General features: G+C 41.2%; 1 protein-coding gene across 1 annotated transcript in view; it reads left to right on the top strand.

The window, feature by feature from the left end:
- Nucleotides 1-12,797, top strand: part of LOC121316622 (leucine-rich PPR motif-containing protein, mitochondrial-like) — an 83,024-nt gene that overhangs the window by 10,606 nt on the left and 59,621 nt on the right. Inside the window, 4 exon segments of the mRNA XM_041251664.1 lie at nt 1,313-1,449; nt 2,330-2,495; nt 3,855-3,924; nt 5,707-5,734. Coding sequence (XP_041107598.1) covers nt 1,313-1,449; nt 2,330-2,495; nt 3,855-3,924; nt 5,707-5,734 — 401 coding nt within the window.

Below are 12,797 nucleotides of genomic sequence, written 5' to 3'. Positions count from 1 at the left end.
CTCTCTATTTCTATATCTGTTCATCTTAAAGTCCAATGAAAAGCCCAGAGGTTATCCACGCCTTCATAAGCGGGTGGCTCCTGTCTCTGCTAGAACTAAACCACCCTAATGACTTGTCTTTTCCTTATTTTGTGTTTACAGTAGAAGTTGGAGCTGACTTTGTAGCATTGCAAAGAACAGGCCCTGCTAATTTATTTTACTTTTCATTGAAAGGAAAAAAAAGCAACATTTCAAGGTACCATTCTACCTGTGAGATGTCTTGCTTAGTAACATATTTGGCGTATTTAAGAGAAGCTAATCAATTCAGGAATACTTAGTAACTAAGAGTCTGAGTGAGAAGTGGGCAATACAGTCCCCACCCCTTGCTGTCTTGCTGTCAAGCATGTGTTGTTGCTATAATGCAATAGTGCACACTGTTCTGGTTTCTATTGGGGTGTTTCAGAACTTTACTAAATATGTACCACTAGGTGCTTTATTCTTTGTATCCTTCACGAGTAAACAAGCCTGGACAGAAGCAGTTGGTTCTAAACATGGAATTACTTGAATTATTTTTTTGGCCCATGTGTATGGCTGTGTGGGGATCGTATTCGGATCGAGGCCGCAAACACAACAGAAACGCTGCGGTGTAACAGCAATTCCTCATGTTGAATGCACAGCTGGCTCTTCTTGTTAGAGGCTGTGCTGCACTCATTGATAGGCAAATCCCTTGTCTACACTTCACTTCATGCTCTGACTTTGACCTTGCAAAGCATCTCTACAAATTTCAACCAACTGCCTTTGTTTCTTTCTTTTTCTGTGTGTTTCTGCCATTCTGTTGCTTTGTTCTTATCAGAGTGCATTGTAACTTTAATAAACTTAGACCTGCAATTTAAAAGCAGCAGGCTTGCAGGTTGCTTAGTAACCTTAATAAAAATGTTTTGGAGACGGTAAAGGTGACTTGTTTTTTTTTTTTTAAATGGGAATTTATTTGAAGCTGGTAGTGAAGAAAGTATAGCAGTCATTCCTTTCAGGTACTTCATGTCAAAAACAGTGGTTGGTACTCTGAAGGCAAGGCAGTGCATGAAGTTTCTGGGAGTCTGAGCTCTTTTAAAGGAATTAAATGGCAAACCAACAAATAAAGTTTTATTTGTTCTAAGTTTGGAAAAGAGTGAAAATTATCATTAAAAATCAAATACACTTTTAAAATAAAGTGACCATCTTTCATATAGGAAAGTGTTACATGTGCAAAATGATGGCCGTACGCATTAGATAAGATTGACCCGGATTGTTCTGCTAGCTGTGTGTGCTTTATGCTCCCTTGCCTGTTCCCCAGGCACAATGGAGGTGCTGAAGGCCATGCAGGAGCTGGGTGTGGAGCCTGACGTGGACACCTACACGAACTACGTGCTCACCTCCTTCGACAGCCTGGAGATCGCTCACACCAAGCTCAGGATAGGGTCAGGAGGACCGGCCGAGGGTCTGCTAAACAGTCAGCATATAACAGAAAGGGACTGCATGCACGCTCCACCATGCACATTGTTAAAGGGTTTAACAGAAAGGGCCTGCATGCACGCTCCACCATGCACGTTGTTAAAGGGTTTAACAGAAAGGGACTGCATGCACGCTCCGCCATGCACGTTGTTAAAGGGTTTAACAGAAAGGGACTGCATGCACGCTCCACCATGCACGTTGTTAAAGGGTTTAACAGAAAGGGACTGCATGCACGCTCCACCATGCACGTTGTTAAAGGGTTTAACAGAAAGGGACTGCATGCACGCTCCACCATGCACGTTGTTAAAGGGTTTAACAGAAAGGGACTGCATGCACGCTCCACCATGCACGTTGTTAAAGGGTTTAACAGAAAGGGACTGCATGCACGCTCCACCATGCACATTGTTAAAGGGTTTAACAGAAAGGGCCTGCATGCACGCTCCACCATGCACGTTGTTAAAGGGTTTAACAGAAAGGGACTGCATGCACGCTCCGCCATGCACGTTGTTAAAGGGTTTAACAGAAAGGGACTGCATGCACGCTCCACCATGCACGTTGTTAAAGGGTTTAACAGAAAGGGACTGCATGCACGCTCCACCATGCACACCGTTGAAGGATTTCATTTTGCCAGTGATTAGTTAAGGACTTTTTTTTTTTGTTATTATTTTAGCATGTTATGATTAATTAAATCAAGCTAGCCGTTCATTAAACCTTGTTTTCAACTCTTTGAGAGGGTTGGAGGTGTATTTTTAAAGCACTTTTTAATCAAAAAGAATGTTTATAAACACTTAAAACAGTCCTTACAGTGGAATATAATGAGTGCTGGGTTGTGAGGATGTGCTGTTTCTGTTGATTGCAGGAGATTGGCTGCTCCGTGGAGGCAGAGGGGTTTGCTGCCACTGAGCTGAGGTTGGAGGCAGTGAATGGGAGGCTGGAGAGGGTTCTTGCCATGTGTGAGTACACCCCAGTGCACCTCCGTACACAACACAACATGCCGTACTTCAACATGAGCGAGTCCAGGTGCTGTACCATAAGTGAAAGGGTGCAGAGCCACTTACTGTTAAGGGCAAGACAGGATGCTGTGTCAGCATGCAAGAAGAACTTGCTTTTCTGTTATTCCACTGCTGACTCTGTAGAAGAAAAAGCCTGAGCCCGAATTTCCTAAAAGCATTCATTCAATATCATTTTCAGTTTTGTATTCAAACTGGAGTCCCAATGAATGCTGAAAGAATGCATTTGCCATTGAAAATCCATGCCATCTTTAATGAATGGACTTCATGTGAATATACATTTTTCCTGAAGCAAAAATAATCCACTCTGAGTAATTTTTTTCTGTTTAAGGAATCAAAAACAACTGCAATAAAGAATGACGTGTCATGAATGCAAAACCAGCATTCCTGTTTGATGTGGGAAGATATTGGTCAGTGTTTGGGCTGTATAGGCACTTTCTAGTGTAGCATTGCCTATATGTTGACTGCTGCAAACATGTTTTCTAGGTTTTCAGTGTAGAATAAAGCTGTAGCGGGAAAGTTGCTGTGCTGTGTGATTTTGAGGGCAGGAGTGCCAGGTCTTGTTAGCTGTGTTTACTAGAGGAAGATGAGTCGATGGGGCGCTCATCTTTAGCTCCTGTCTCCTTGTAAACAGAGGCTGGGGAGCTGATGGGATTTAGCATAACGGATTTAACCCTTCCCTAGCCTTGTAGACTATGACCGAAAGCAGCCCTCCGTGACAAGTTTTGACATAAAACCAGTTTTAAGACCTAATAAGACAGGATGTGTACTGCAGACCCGAGCACTGGGAATCTGTCACACCTCCAGCTCTTAACGTTTCACCTGCAGGCTTCAGCAAGGGTGATTCACATCAGCAGACCCACTCTGATAACTAAATTGTGAAAGAGGGCATTAGTTAACAACATGTGGCAAGTGGAATTGAAGTGCTTTGCTAACAGAATTTTTTTAATATTTAATAATACAGATAGTCTTCATAACCCTGTTCTGTTTAAATAATGTAAGGCTGGCAAGGTGTATGTACAGTAAGGATTTCACTTCTAACCTACACCACAGTTAATTAATCCTGCCGGTCACTTTCAAGTGCTTAAATAAGCCAGTTGCTATTGGTCAAGAATGTTGTGCCTCCGTGCAAAATTCAAGAAATTGTCCACGTGGTTAAGCATTAAAATGACAGGAGTCTGACGTTCATGCTGAGGTGCTCCAGAATCTGATGCTTACATTGGCGTAGTCTTGGTGTTCTGCCTTTATTATTGTTTTTTTCCCACAGCATTGATGCAGTGGTGCCTGTTGCCTTGCACTGTGATGATCGTGGTGTTAACACACACAAGCTCCTCTGTGCCAAGTGTTGAACTGGTCCGTTCTTTTTTCTTGCAGTGTCTTCACCGACCGTGCCTGCAGTGGAGCTGAGTTCATTCAAGGGAAGCCTCATTCTAGGGTTCAAAAGGTGAGGTTAAAGTCCTGAAGCAATAAGGCTGGTTCTTTTGAAGAGGAGTTGAGAGAGAGCAGTGTCTGAATTGTGTCCTGTCTGCTCTGCCTGCTTACCTGTGTACTGTGGTTATTGGGGTTGCTTCAGCAGCAGCAGCAGCAAAACAAGCGCAGAGGAGTTATTAGGGTTCTAGGGTGCTTTGGGGAGCAGTCCCAAAATAAAGTTTTTGCTCACTGTGGTATCATTTATTGACCTGTAGAGGTGACCCATTTAGATCTGGGAACATACCCTTTAGTTTGATACAGTCCTTGGCTGGGAGATTGCAGCCTGGCGTAGCTCCTGCAGCCCTATGGAGCATTGTACTTCCCACCCAAAGCGTTCGCTAGTAAGTGTAATTGAAGCATCGCTGGTTTATGTGTGTATGCCGCTGTCTGCTAATGTGTCTGTTCTGACCGCTGTCTCGCTGTTTAACCTTTAACCTCGCTGTTTAACCAACATGATTCGCTTCAAAGTTATTTGCCACAAATGTATATATATTTTTTGTTAATGTTTGTGAGATTTCTTCTTTCTTGAGAATGAGGTTTAATCATGCAATACTATTTCTGTTAACCGCAGTGACAGCATGAGCATTCAAAGGTTGCCTTTCCCCCTGTTTACAATCCTTAGGCCATGGTATAGCAGGGACAGAAATAAGACTCCCGTTGAATAGCAGTTTGATCCACTGTTAGTTTTACTATGAGGCTAATAATAAACTCCTGGGGTTGTTACCTATACACTGTGGCTAATCAAGCTGCCAGTAAAACCTGGAATGGGTTTAACTGGTACAGGAAGCTATGTTGGTAATCCCACGCCTCGGCGCCCCATTGCTGGTGTCAGCTCTGCTACAGGAGCCCATGCTCAGGTTGAGTGTCTGATTGAGCTTGTTTAGAGCCCGGAGCAGTGCTGGTGGACAGCCTGCTTCACCTCATTGAAGCCTCTCATTGTAGGATGTTAAGACTGCTTTGTATGCCCATGCTTATGGATGTGTGCCAGCCTCAAGGCTAGCCCCCAATTTAGAGCTGGGCAATGCAAATCACACCCCTGTCTAACTCTGCTCCCAGCTGCTCCCAATAGTTTGTTTTTACTGCAGGCTTAATGAAAGAAATTAAAAATCCTCAAGCGCAAATTAGACCTTGGACCATTTTCAATCCTTTAAACAAAGTGTTGCTCACATCACAGCATAACACATCTTGGGTAATTCAGTGTGTGGTTGTCCTAGTGACTATTTTGAAATACACAATTAATTGAACACTTTAGACAGTTTCAGTGTTGCAGCTTTGAGCCATTTAGATGTGGGTTCTAATAAATTGGGAAGTATAAACCATTCTGTATTGGGCATGTGTTAGCGCTCTACTTGCCCATCAGCCTGCAGGCAGTCAATGCGTTGTGACTGGAGATGTCAAAGGTCAGTTAAATTAAATTGAGACGTGGGGTTAACATTTAAATTGAGACAATCCTGCCTATGCTTGTTTGTTTGCAAGATTTTGTATCAGAGTCATTAATGTAATTGGACATTGTTTTCTGGAAAGGTTATGGTTTTTTGCATGTTGGCATGCTCATGCTTGAGTTGCACACACACACACACCCACCACCCCTTTGTGAGGGACGCAGGTTTCTAAGTAGTTAAAATCCCACGGCTGAAAATGCTTCATTAAGCCCCGTGCTTCTGACGTTTTCAGCCTCTCTGCAGCCGAAAGGGATTTCTCCTGCATGTTCATTTTGTTGCCTTGCTGATTTCTTGTCCTCTGCTGCCCTCTACAGGTCTCAAGATGTGACTACCATGGCAAAGGTAAGTGCAGCTGGAAATGGATTCAGCATCCCCTGACTGTAGCCTGTGCCTGTCCTCAGGACAGCTGAAAACACATTTATTTATCAAATAAAGTCCATCTTTTGGTAAATACATTGTCATTTATTGGGGTTGATAAAATAAATAAATAAATGTTATTTTTTAAATTAGGTCCCTGTTTTACAGTTAACAATGTATTTTTTTTTACTCAGAGTGAAGAATTTCAGTTATTATTATTATTATTATTATTATTATTATTATTATTATTATTATTATTATTATTATTATTATTATTGTTGTTGTTTTTTTTAATACTTTGTTTTTATGATTGATTAAATTTAAACCATTTTTGTTTGGATCAAATTGTTAATTATACCAACTCAGTATGATGGTGATGTAGGGGGTTCTTGAAATGCCTAAGTAGTTTGTTGCAGTCTTTGTGTTTTCCGTTTTAGAAGACAGAACAATGGTTAAAACTGTAACAGCGGAGTTCCGTTTTAGAAGACAGAACAATGGTTAAAACTGTAACAGCGGAGTTCCGTTTTAGAAGACAGAACAATGGTTAAAACTGTAACAGCGGAGTTCCGTTTTAGAAGACAGAACAATGGTTAAAACTGTAACAGCGGAGTTCCGTTTTAGAAGACAGGACAATGGTTAAAACTGTAACAGCGGAGTTCCGTTTTAGAAGACAGAACAATGGTTAAAACTGTAACAGCGGAGTTCCGTTTTAGAAGACAGAACAATGGTTAAAACTGTAACAGCGGAGTTCCGTTTTAGAAGACAGAACAATGGTTAAAACTGTAACACCGGAGTTCCGTTTTAGAAGACAGGACAATGGTTAAAACGGGCCACTTTAAGTGAGTGAGAGCACTCAGAAAGTACACTGAGCCCATTTAAATGACTTGCCGCTCTGCTCCACGAGAGCGCTGAGCGACATTTAAAAATGGAGAATAACAGTTCTTTGCTTGTTCATGTTTCTGAGGTGATGGTGGATGAAATGGCCCTGTGTGAAGTTACTGTCCCCTCACTGAGTTCGACGCTCTGTTTGGACTGAACCTCATATCTGGCTGTGTTTAATACCGACATTAATAATGAAAATTATGAATAATATTAACACTACAAGCCTAGTAATAATACATTAATAACCGTAAAACAGCTCTACATTTTTAAAAAATGAAAGTAAATGATACACATTCGAAAACAACAATTTTTACCATCTTATTTAGCCAATTTATAAAAAACTTCATAAGTCGAAACCAGTTCATCGTTCATGACAAACGTATTTGTCTATACTGCCTGTCATCTCCACCTGTTTCCTGCAGGGGGCCATTGCGTTGTCTCCCTGTGATCACTGATGAGCGAGAGCGAGTGGAAGCGACAGCGAGTGGGAGAAGTACAGGCGTGGAAAAGTACAGAGCAGTTTAGAAGCAGTTTGAAAGCAGGTTGACGGCTGCAGAAGAAACTAAACTTCAGCTGCAGAAGAAACTAAAAAAAAAAAAAAACCCTCAACATGGTCTTCAAGCCAGTAATCTGTGACACCTGCATGATGTGGGAAATCCGAGAAAACCCAGCGGAGCTAAACCAAGTGTGCGTAAAGTGTCGCGCGATCCAGGATTTGCATAAACTAGTAAGTATGCTAGAAATGGAGCTGGAAGAAGTGAGACAGCAACAGGATCTTGAGGAACTGGCACACCCACAATTCATGGAAGTCTGCATCACCCCTAACAGACTGAAAGCCACCAGGGAGATAAAAGGTCAGAACAGCTGGGTTCAGGTAGGCAGAAGCAGGGAAAAAAAGAAACTTCGTCAAACACAACCACCAGAAATCAAAACAACCAACAAATTTGAGTCACTTCAGAAGTTTGATGAGCAGAACCAACAACAAGAGAATGAAAGGAACAACATCCAGGACCCCATTGACAGTGGTGACCAGACAGCAAAAAGAAGGGAGGTCATGATTGTTGGGGACTCCATATTGAGAAACACAGCAAGTTCAATTCGCAGTTTGGACCCCCTTACTACAACAGTGTGCTGCCTTCCGGGAGCCTCGGTCAAGCACATCACTGAGAACATGGACAGGCTCCTAGAACGAACAGGAGACGACCCGGTAGTAGTCGTCCACATCGGTACAAACAACATTGGAAGAGACAGACCAAAATCCCTGCAAAACAAATTCAGAGAGCTAGGAAGGAAATTAAAAGAGAAAACCAAAACTGTGGTATTTTCTGGTATACTACCCGCACCTTGCAAAGGACCATATGGACAGCTGGAAATAATTAATCAAAACGCATGGCTGAAGACGTGGTGCACACGGGAAGGCTTCACCTATCTTGATCATTGGACCACATTCTACAACGAGGACTATCTGTATAGACGGGACGGACTGCATTTAAATAACAAGGGAACCAGTCTACTTGGAGAAAAGATCCTCGAGCAGGTTCAGAAGCATTTAAACTAGAAAGGAAGGGGGGAGAAATCAACAAAAAAACAGAAGGGAGACCACATCAAAACAAGAACAACAACTCAGGTAAGACAACCATTAAATGTATTTATCTAAATGCTAGAAGTATCAGAAACAAAATTCTAGAACTTGAAGCTACTGCACTAACAGGTAACTATGATGTGATAGGTGTTACTGAAACTTGGTTGTCTGAGAGTGATGGGGACGAATATAATATTTGTGGGTATACACTGTATAGGAAAGACAGGCAGGACAGAAGAGGAGGAGGGGTAGCGCTATACATAAGAAACAGTCTTGAAGCCCAGGTGTTAAACCTGGACAAAGAAAATAAAACCGAATCAATATGGGTCAGAATAACGGACAAAAATTCAAAGGGCATAATAATAGGAGCATGCTATAGACCGCCAGATTCAGACGGTGAGCACAATAATCTGTTATACAATGACATTAGAAATGCGTGTAGCAAAGGAGAAGCCATACTAATGAGGGATTTCAACTTCCCCCAAATAAAATGGGAACACCCGGTGGGTAGCACGAAGGACGAAATAGAAATGGTGGAAATGACAAATGACTGCTTCCTAACACAATTTGTCAAGGCACAGACTAGAGGGGAGGCATGCCTTGATTTAGTCTTTTCAAATAACGAAGATAGAATAACTAAAATAGAGGTCAGAGAACCACTGGCAAACTCAGACCAAAACATGGTTTCATTTGAAGTGTTTTTTAAAACCCCAAAAGAAATGACTAAAGCTAAGGTTTACAATTTTAGAAAAGCAAACTATGAAGGTATGAAACAGAGACTAACAGAAGTAGATTGGAGTAAAATAGAGAAAACACCCACAGAAGAAGGATGGTTGTTCTTCAAAAATGTAGTACTAGAGGCGCAAAACAATAACATCCCTAAAGTAGACAAATCTAAATGTAAAACTAAATTGCCAAAATGGTTTAATAGATCAATTAAAAAAAAAATATTCAGCGAAAAAAGGCACTTTACAGAGCATTAAAAAAGGACCAAAAAGAAAGTTCGCAGAAAGAGTACACAGAACTGCAAACGCAAGTCAAAAAGGAAGTTAGAAAGGCCAAGAGAGAAATAGAAATGAACATTGCTAAGGGAGCTAAAACCAATTCCAAAATGTTTTTCCAATATTACAACAGCAAGCGAACATTCAAAGAGGAGATTAAATGTTTAAGAAATACAAATGGCAAAATCGTAGATGAAGAAAAAAAAATAGCAAATATATTAAATGATTACTTTTCACAAGTTTTTACAAAGGAAGATACTGACAACATGCCCCACATGTCATCCAGTTCCTATCCAGTTTTAAAAAACTTTAGCATAACTGAGGCAGAAGTGTTAAAGGGACTAGGAGCTCTTAAAATAAACAAATCCCCTGGGCCGGATGAGATCCTCCCAGTAGTACTCAAAGAAATGAAAGAAGTTATTTACAAACCGCTAACCAAGATCATGCAGCAGTCTCTTGACACAGGGGTGGTACCGACAGACTGGAAAATTGCAAACGTAATACCGATCCACAAAAAGGGAAACAAAACTGAACCAGGTAACTACAGACCAATAAGCCTGACTTCTATTATATGTAAACTTATGGAAACTATAATAAGATCCAAAATGGAAAATTACCTATATGGTAACAGGGTCCTGGGAGACAGTCAACATGGTTTTAGGAAAGGGAGATCGTGTCTAACTAACTTGTTTGATTTTTTTGAGGATGCAACATCGATAATGGATAATTGCAAAGCATATGACATGGTTTATTTAGATTTCCAGAAAGCTTTTGACAAAGTCCCGCACAAAAGATTAATTCTCAAACTGAACGCAGTTGGGATTCAAGGAAACGCATGTACATGGATTAGGGAGTGGTTAACATGTAGAAAACAGAAAGTACTGATTAGAGGAAAAACCTCAGAATGGAGTGTGGTAACCAGCAGTGTACCACAGGGATCAGTATTAGGTCCTCTGCTATTCCTAATCTACATTAATGATTTAGATTCTGGTATAGTAAGCAAACTTGTTAAATTTGCAGACGACACAAAAGTAGGAGGAGTGGCAAACACTGTTGCAGCAGCAAAGGTCATTCAAAATGATCTAGACAAGGTTCAAAACTGGGCAGACACATGGCAAATGACATTTAATAGAGAAAAGTGTAAGGTACTGCACGCAGGAAATAAAAATGTACATTATAAATATCATATGGGAGATACTGAAATTGGAGAAGGAATATATGAAAAAGACCTAGGAGTTTTTGTTGACTCAGAAATGTCTTCATCTAGACAATGTGGGGAAGCTATAAAAAAGGCTAACAAGATGCTCGGATACATTGTGAAAAGTGTTGAATTTAAATCAAGGGAAGTAATGTTAAAACTGTACAATGCACTTGTAAGACCTCATCTTGAATATTGTGTGCAGTTCTGGTCACCTCGCTATAAAAAAGATATTGCTGCTCTAGAAAGAGTGCAAAGAAGAGCGACCAGAATTATCCCGGACTTAAAAGGCATGTCATATGCAGACAGGCTAAAATCTGTTCAGTCTTGAACAAAGAAGACTACGTGGCGACCTAATTCAAGCATTCAAAATTCTAAAAGGCATTGACAGTGTCCACCCAAGGGACTTTTTCAGCCTGAAAAAAGAAACAAGGACCAGGGGTCACAAATGGAGTTTAGACAAAGGGGCATTCAGAACACAAAATAGGAGGCACTTTTTTACACAGAGAATTGTGAGGGTCTGGAATCAACTCCCCAGTAATGTTGTTGAAGCTGACACCCTGGGATCCTTCAAGAAGCTGCTTGATGAGATTTTGGGATCAATAAGCTACTAACAACCAAACGAGCAAGATGGGCCGAAAGGCCTCCTCTCGTTTGTAAACTTTCTTATGTTCTAAATGCTCAGGAGCTCTCTGAGTGGCTCAGAAGGGCCGGAACTGAGCAAGTCATTAAGGACACCCACTGTAACCACGGAGCACCATTTTAGAAAACAGAGCAATGGTTTAAACTGTAACCACAGAGTTCCGTTTTAGAAGACAGAACAATGGTTAAAACTGTGACACCGGAGTGAAAGCAAACCTGTTCCTACAGCAGCACCAGTTCTGAGGCGCTGCATAGCTCCTGATCCCTGCTCACGTCACATCTCGGTCAAGCTGTGCCTCCCAGCTGCCTTCTATATATCCTCCCGCTTCACTCTAGCTGTTGACCTGCAAAACGTTTATCACCCGAACGTGCCCCTCCCCCGGGCAGTGGTTTTAAATTCAGATCCATTCGCATCCTGCATTAAGCAGCGCAGTGCTTGTTTTTCCTGTTATGCTGTTGTACAGATTCCATCCTGTAATTTCATCCTAAAAAAAAAAGGTACAGACCTTTTGAAGCCTGTGGATGGTTTCATTTAAGAGCAAAAACAAAACAAACTTACATAAATTTGTGCCTGGAAGGGGCGTTGGAAATGGCTTGAACCTGCAGCTGCCCAAAGGCACTTGGAGATTGTAAAAGTCAAGAAGCAACAAAATAAACATCAACCGAAATAATGAAAATAAAAATATCTCCCGAGCACATCTTTGTGACTTATTCCTAGTGCAAGAATACAGTATGTGGGGGAGTAAGACCCAGCGACGGTTCTGCATTGGGTCATCTCTAAAACCTGACTGACAATTTAATTGACAATAGCAGGGGCGCTATGGAGGGATTGGTGCATGTTTTTTATCCTCCCTGTTCTGCAACCTGTAATGTTTAATTGATGAATGACCTAGCCAGACAGTGCGTTTACTTTGAGAGTCGAGTTTCTCTGTACTAATATATATATATATATATTAGTGAAATCTGAAAGCCTGCTAAGAAGAGAGGGGCAGTGGGCAGACTGTTAGAATGTATGGGCGGAGGCTGGGCCTTGACTCTGTTACTTTGACAGTGGTCACTTTGGGTTTTATTATTCAAAGTAAGGCTGTTCACAGCTGGTTTACAAATGGCCTGGTGGCTGTACTGGTGGCTATAAGTCTGCTTTTACTGTAGGGGCTCGAGAACTCCAGGAAGATGCATTGAGTTTGAGGGTGCTTTTAATACAACATCCTAATGATTTATATGAAAACCGTCCTTTGGCAATTTAACAGCTCCCAATATTAAAAGGCACCATTAAATAAGTAACTGTTTGAAAGCCTATGAGCAGTTTTCAGAATGCAAAATGTTCAAGGAATCCCACTTTTAAGTGCGGTTTCTTGTAAAGGAGGCAGGCGGGGGATGGGTCATTCAATAAAAGCAATTCAGTGTATCACTTACGATGGAATTCTGGAGCGGCAATCTCCCATCTGTTCCGCTTGGTTTCACAGGCCTCGATTAGCGCTAATCATAGGCAGCTGTACTTTACTCGAGTTACATGTAACTGAAGATGAAATGAGCAGTGTATCTTACAATTTCTGAACTGTTTTGTCGAGATGTGACGTTATAAAGAATTGTGACTTTAAACCCCACTTTTACAATTAATAGATGGAGTTTTCAGATTGGGGAAATGTTGGGGAAAGGAAATCTGAAGTAAATAGACTCCCTGTCTTATGATAAGCTTCTGTGAAGAAGTGTGAAAGAAATATGCACAAGACCTGGAATGAA

This window comes from Polyodon spathula, chromosome 6, assembly GCF_017654505.1.
Source record: "Polyodon spathula isolate WHYD16114869_AA chromosome 6, ASM1765450v1, whole genome shotgun sequence".
Lineage (NCBI taxonomy): Eukaryota > Metazoa > Chordata > Actinopteri > Acipenseriformes > Polyodontidae > Polyodon > Polyodon spathula.
This window is presented reverse-complemented; position numbering and strand designations above follow the sequence as displayed.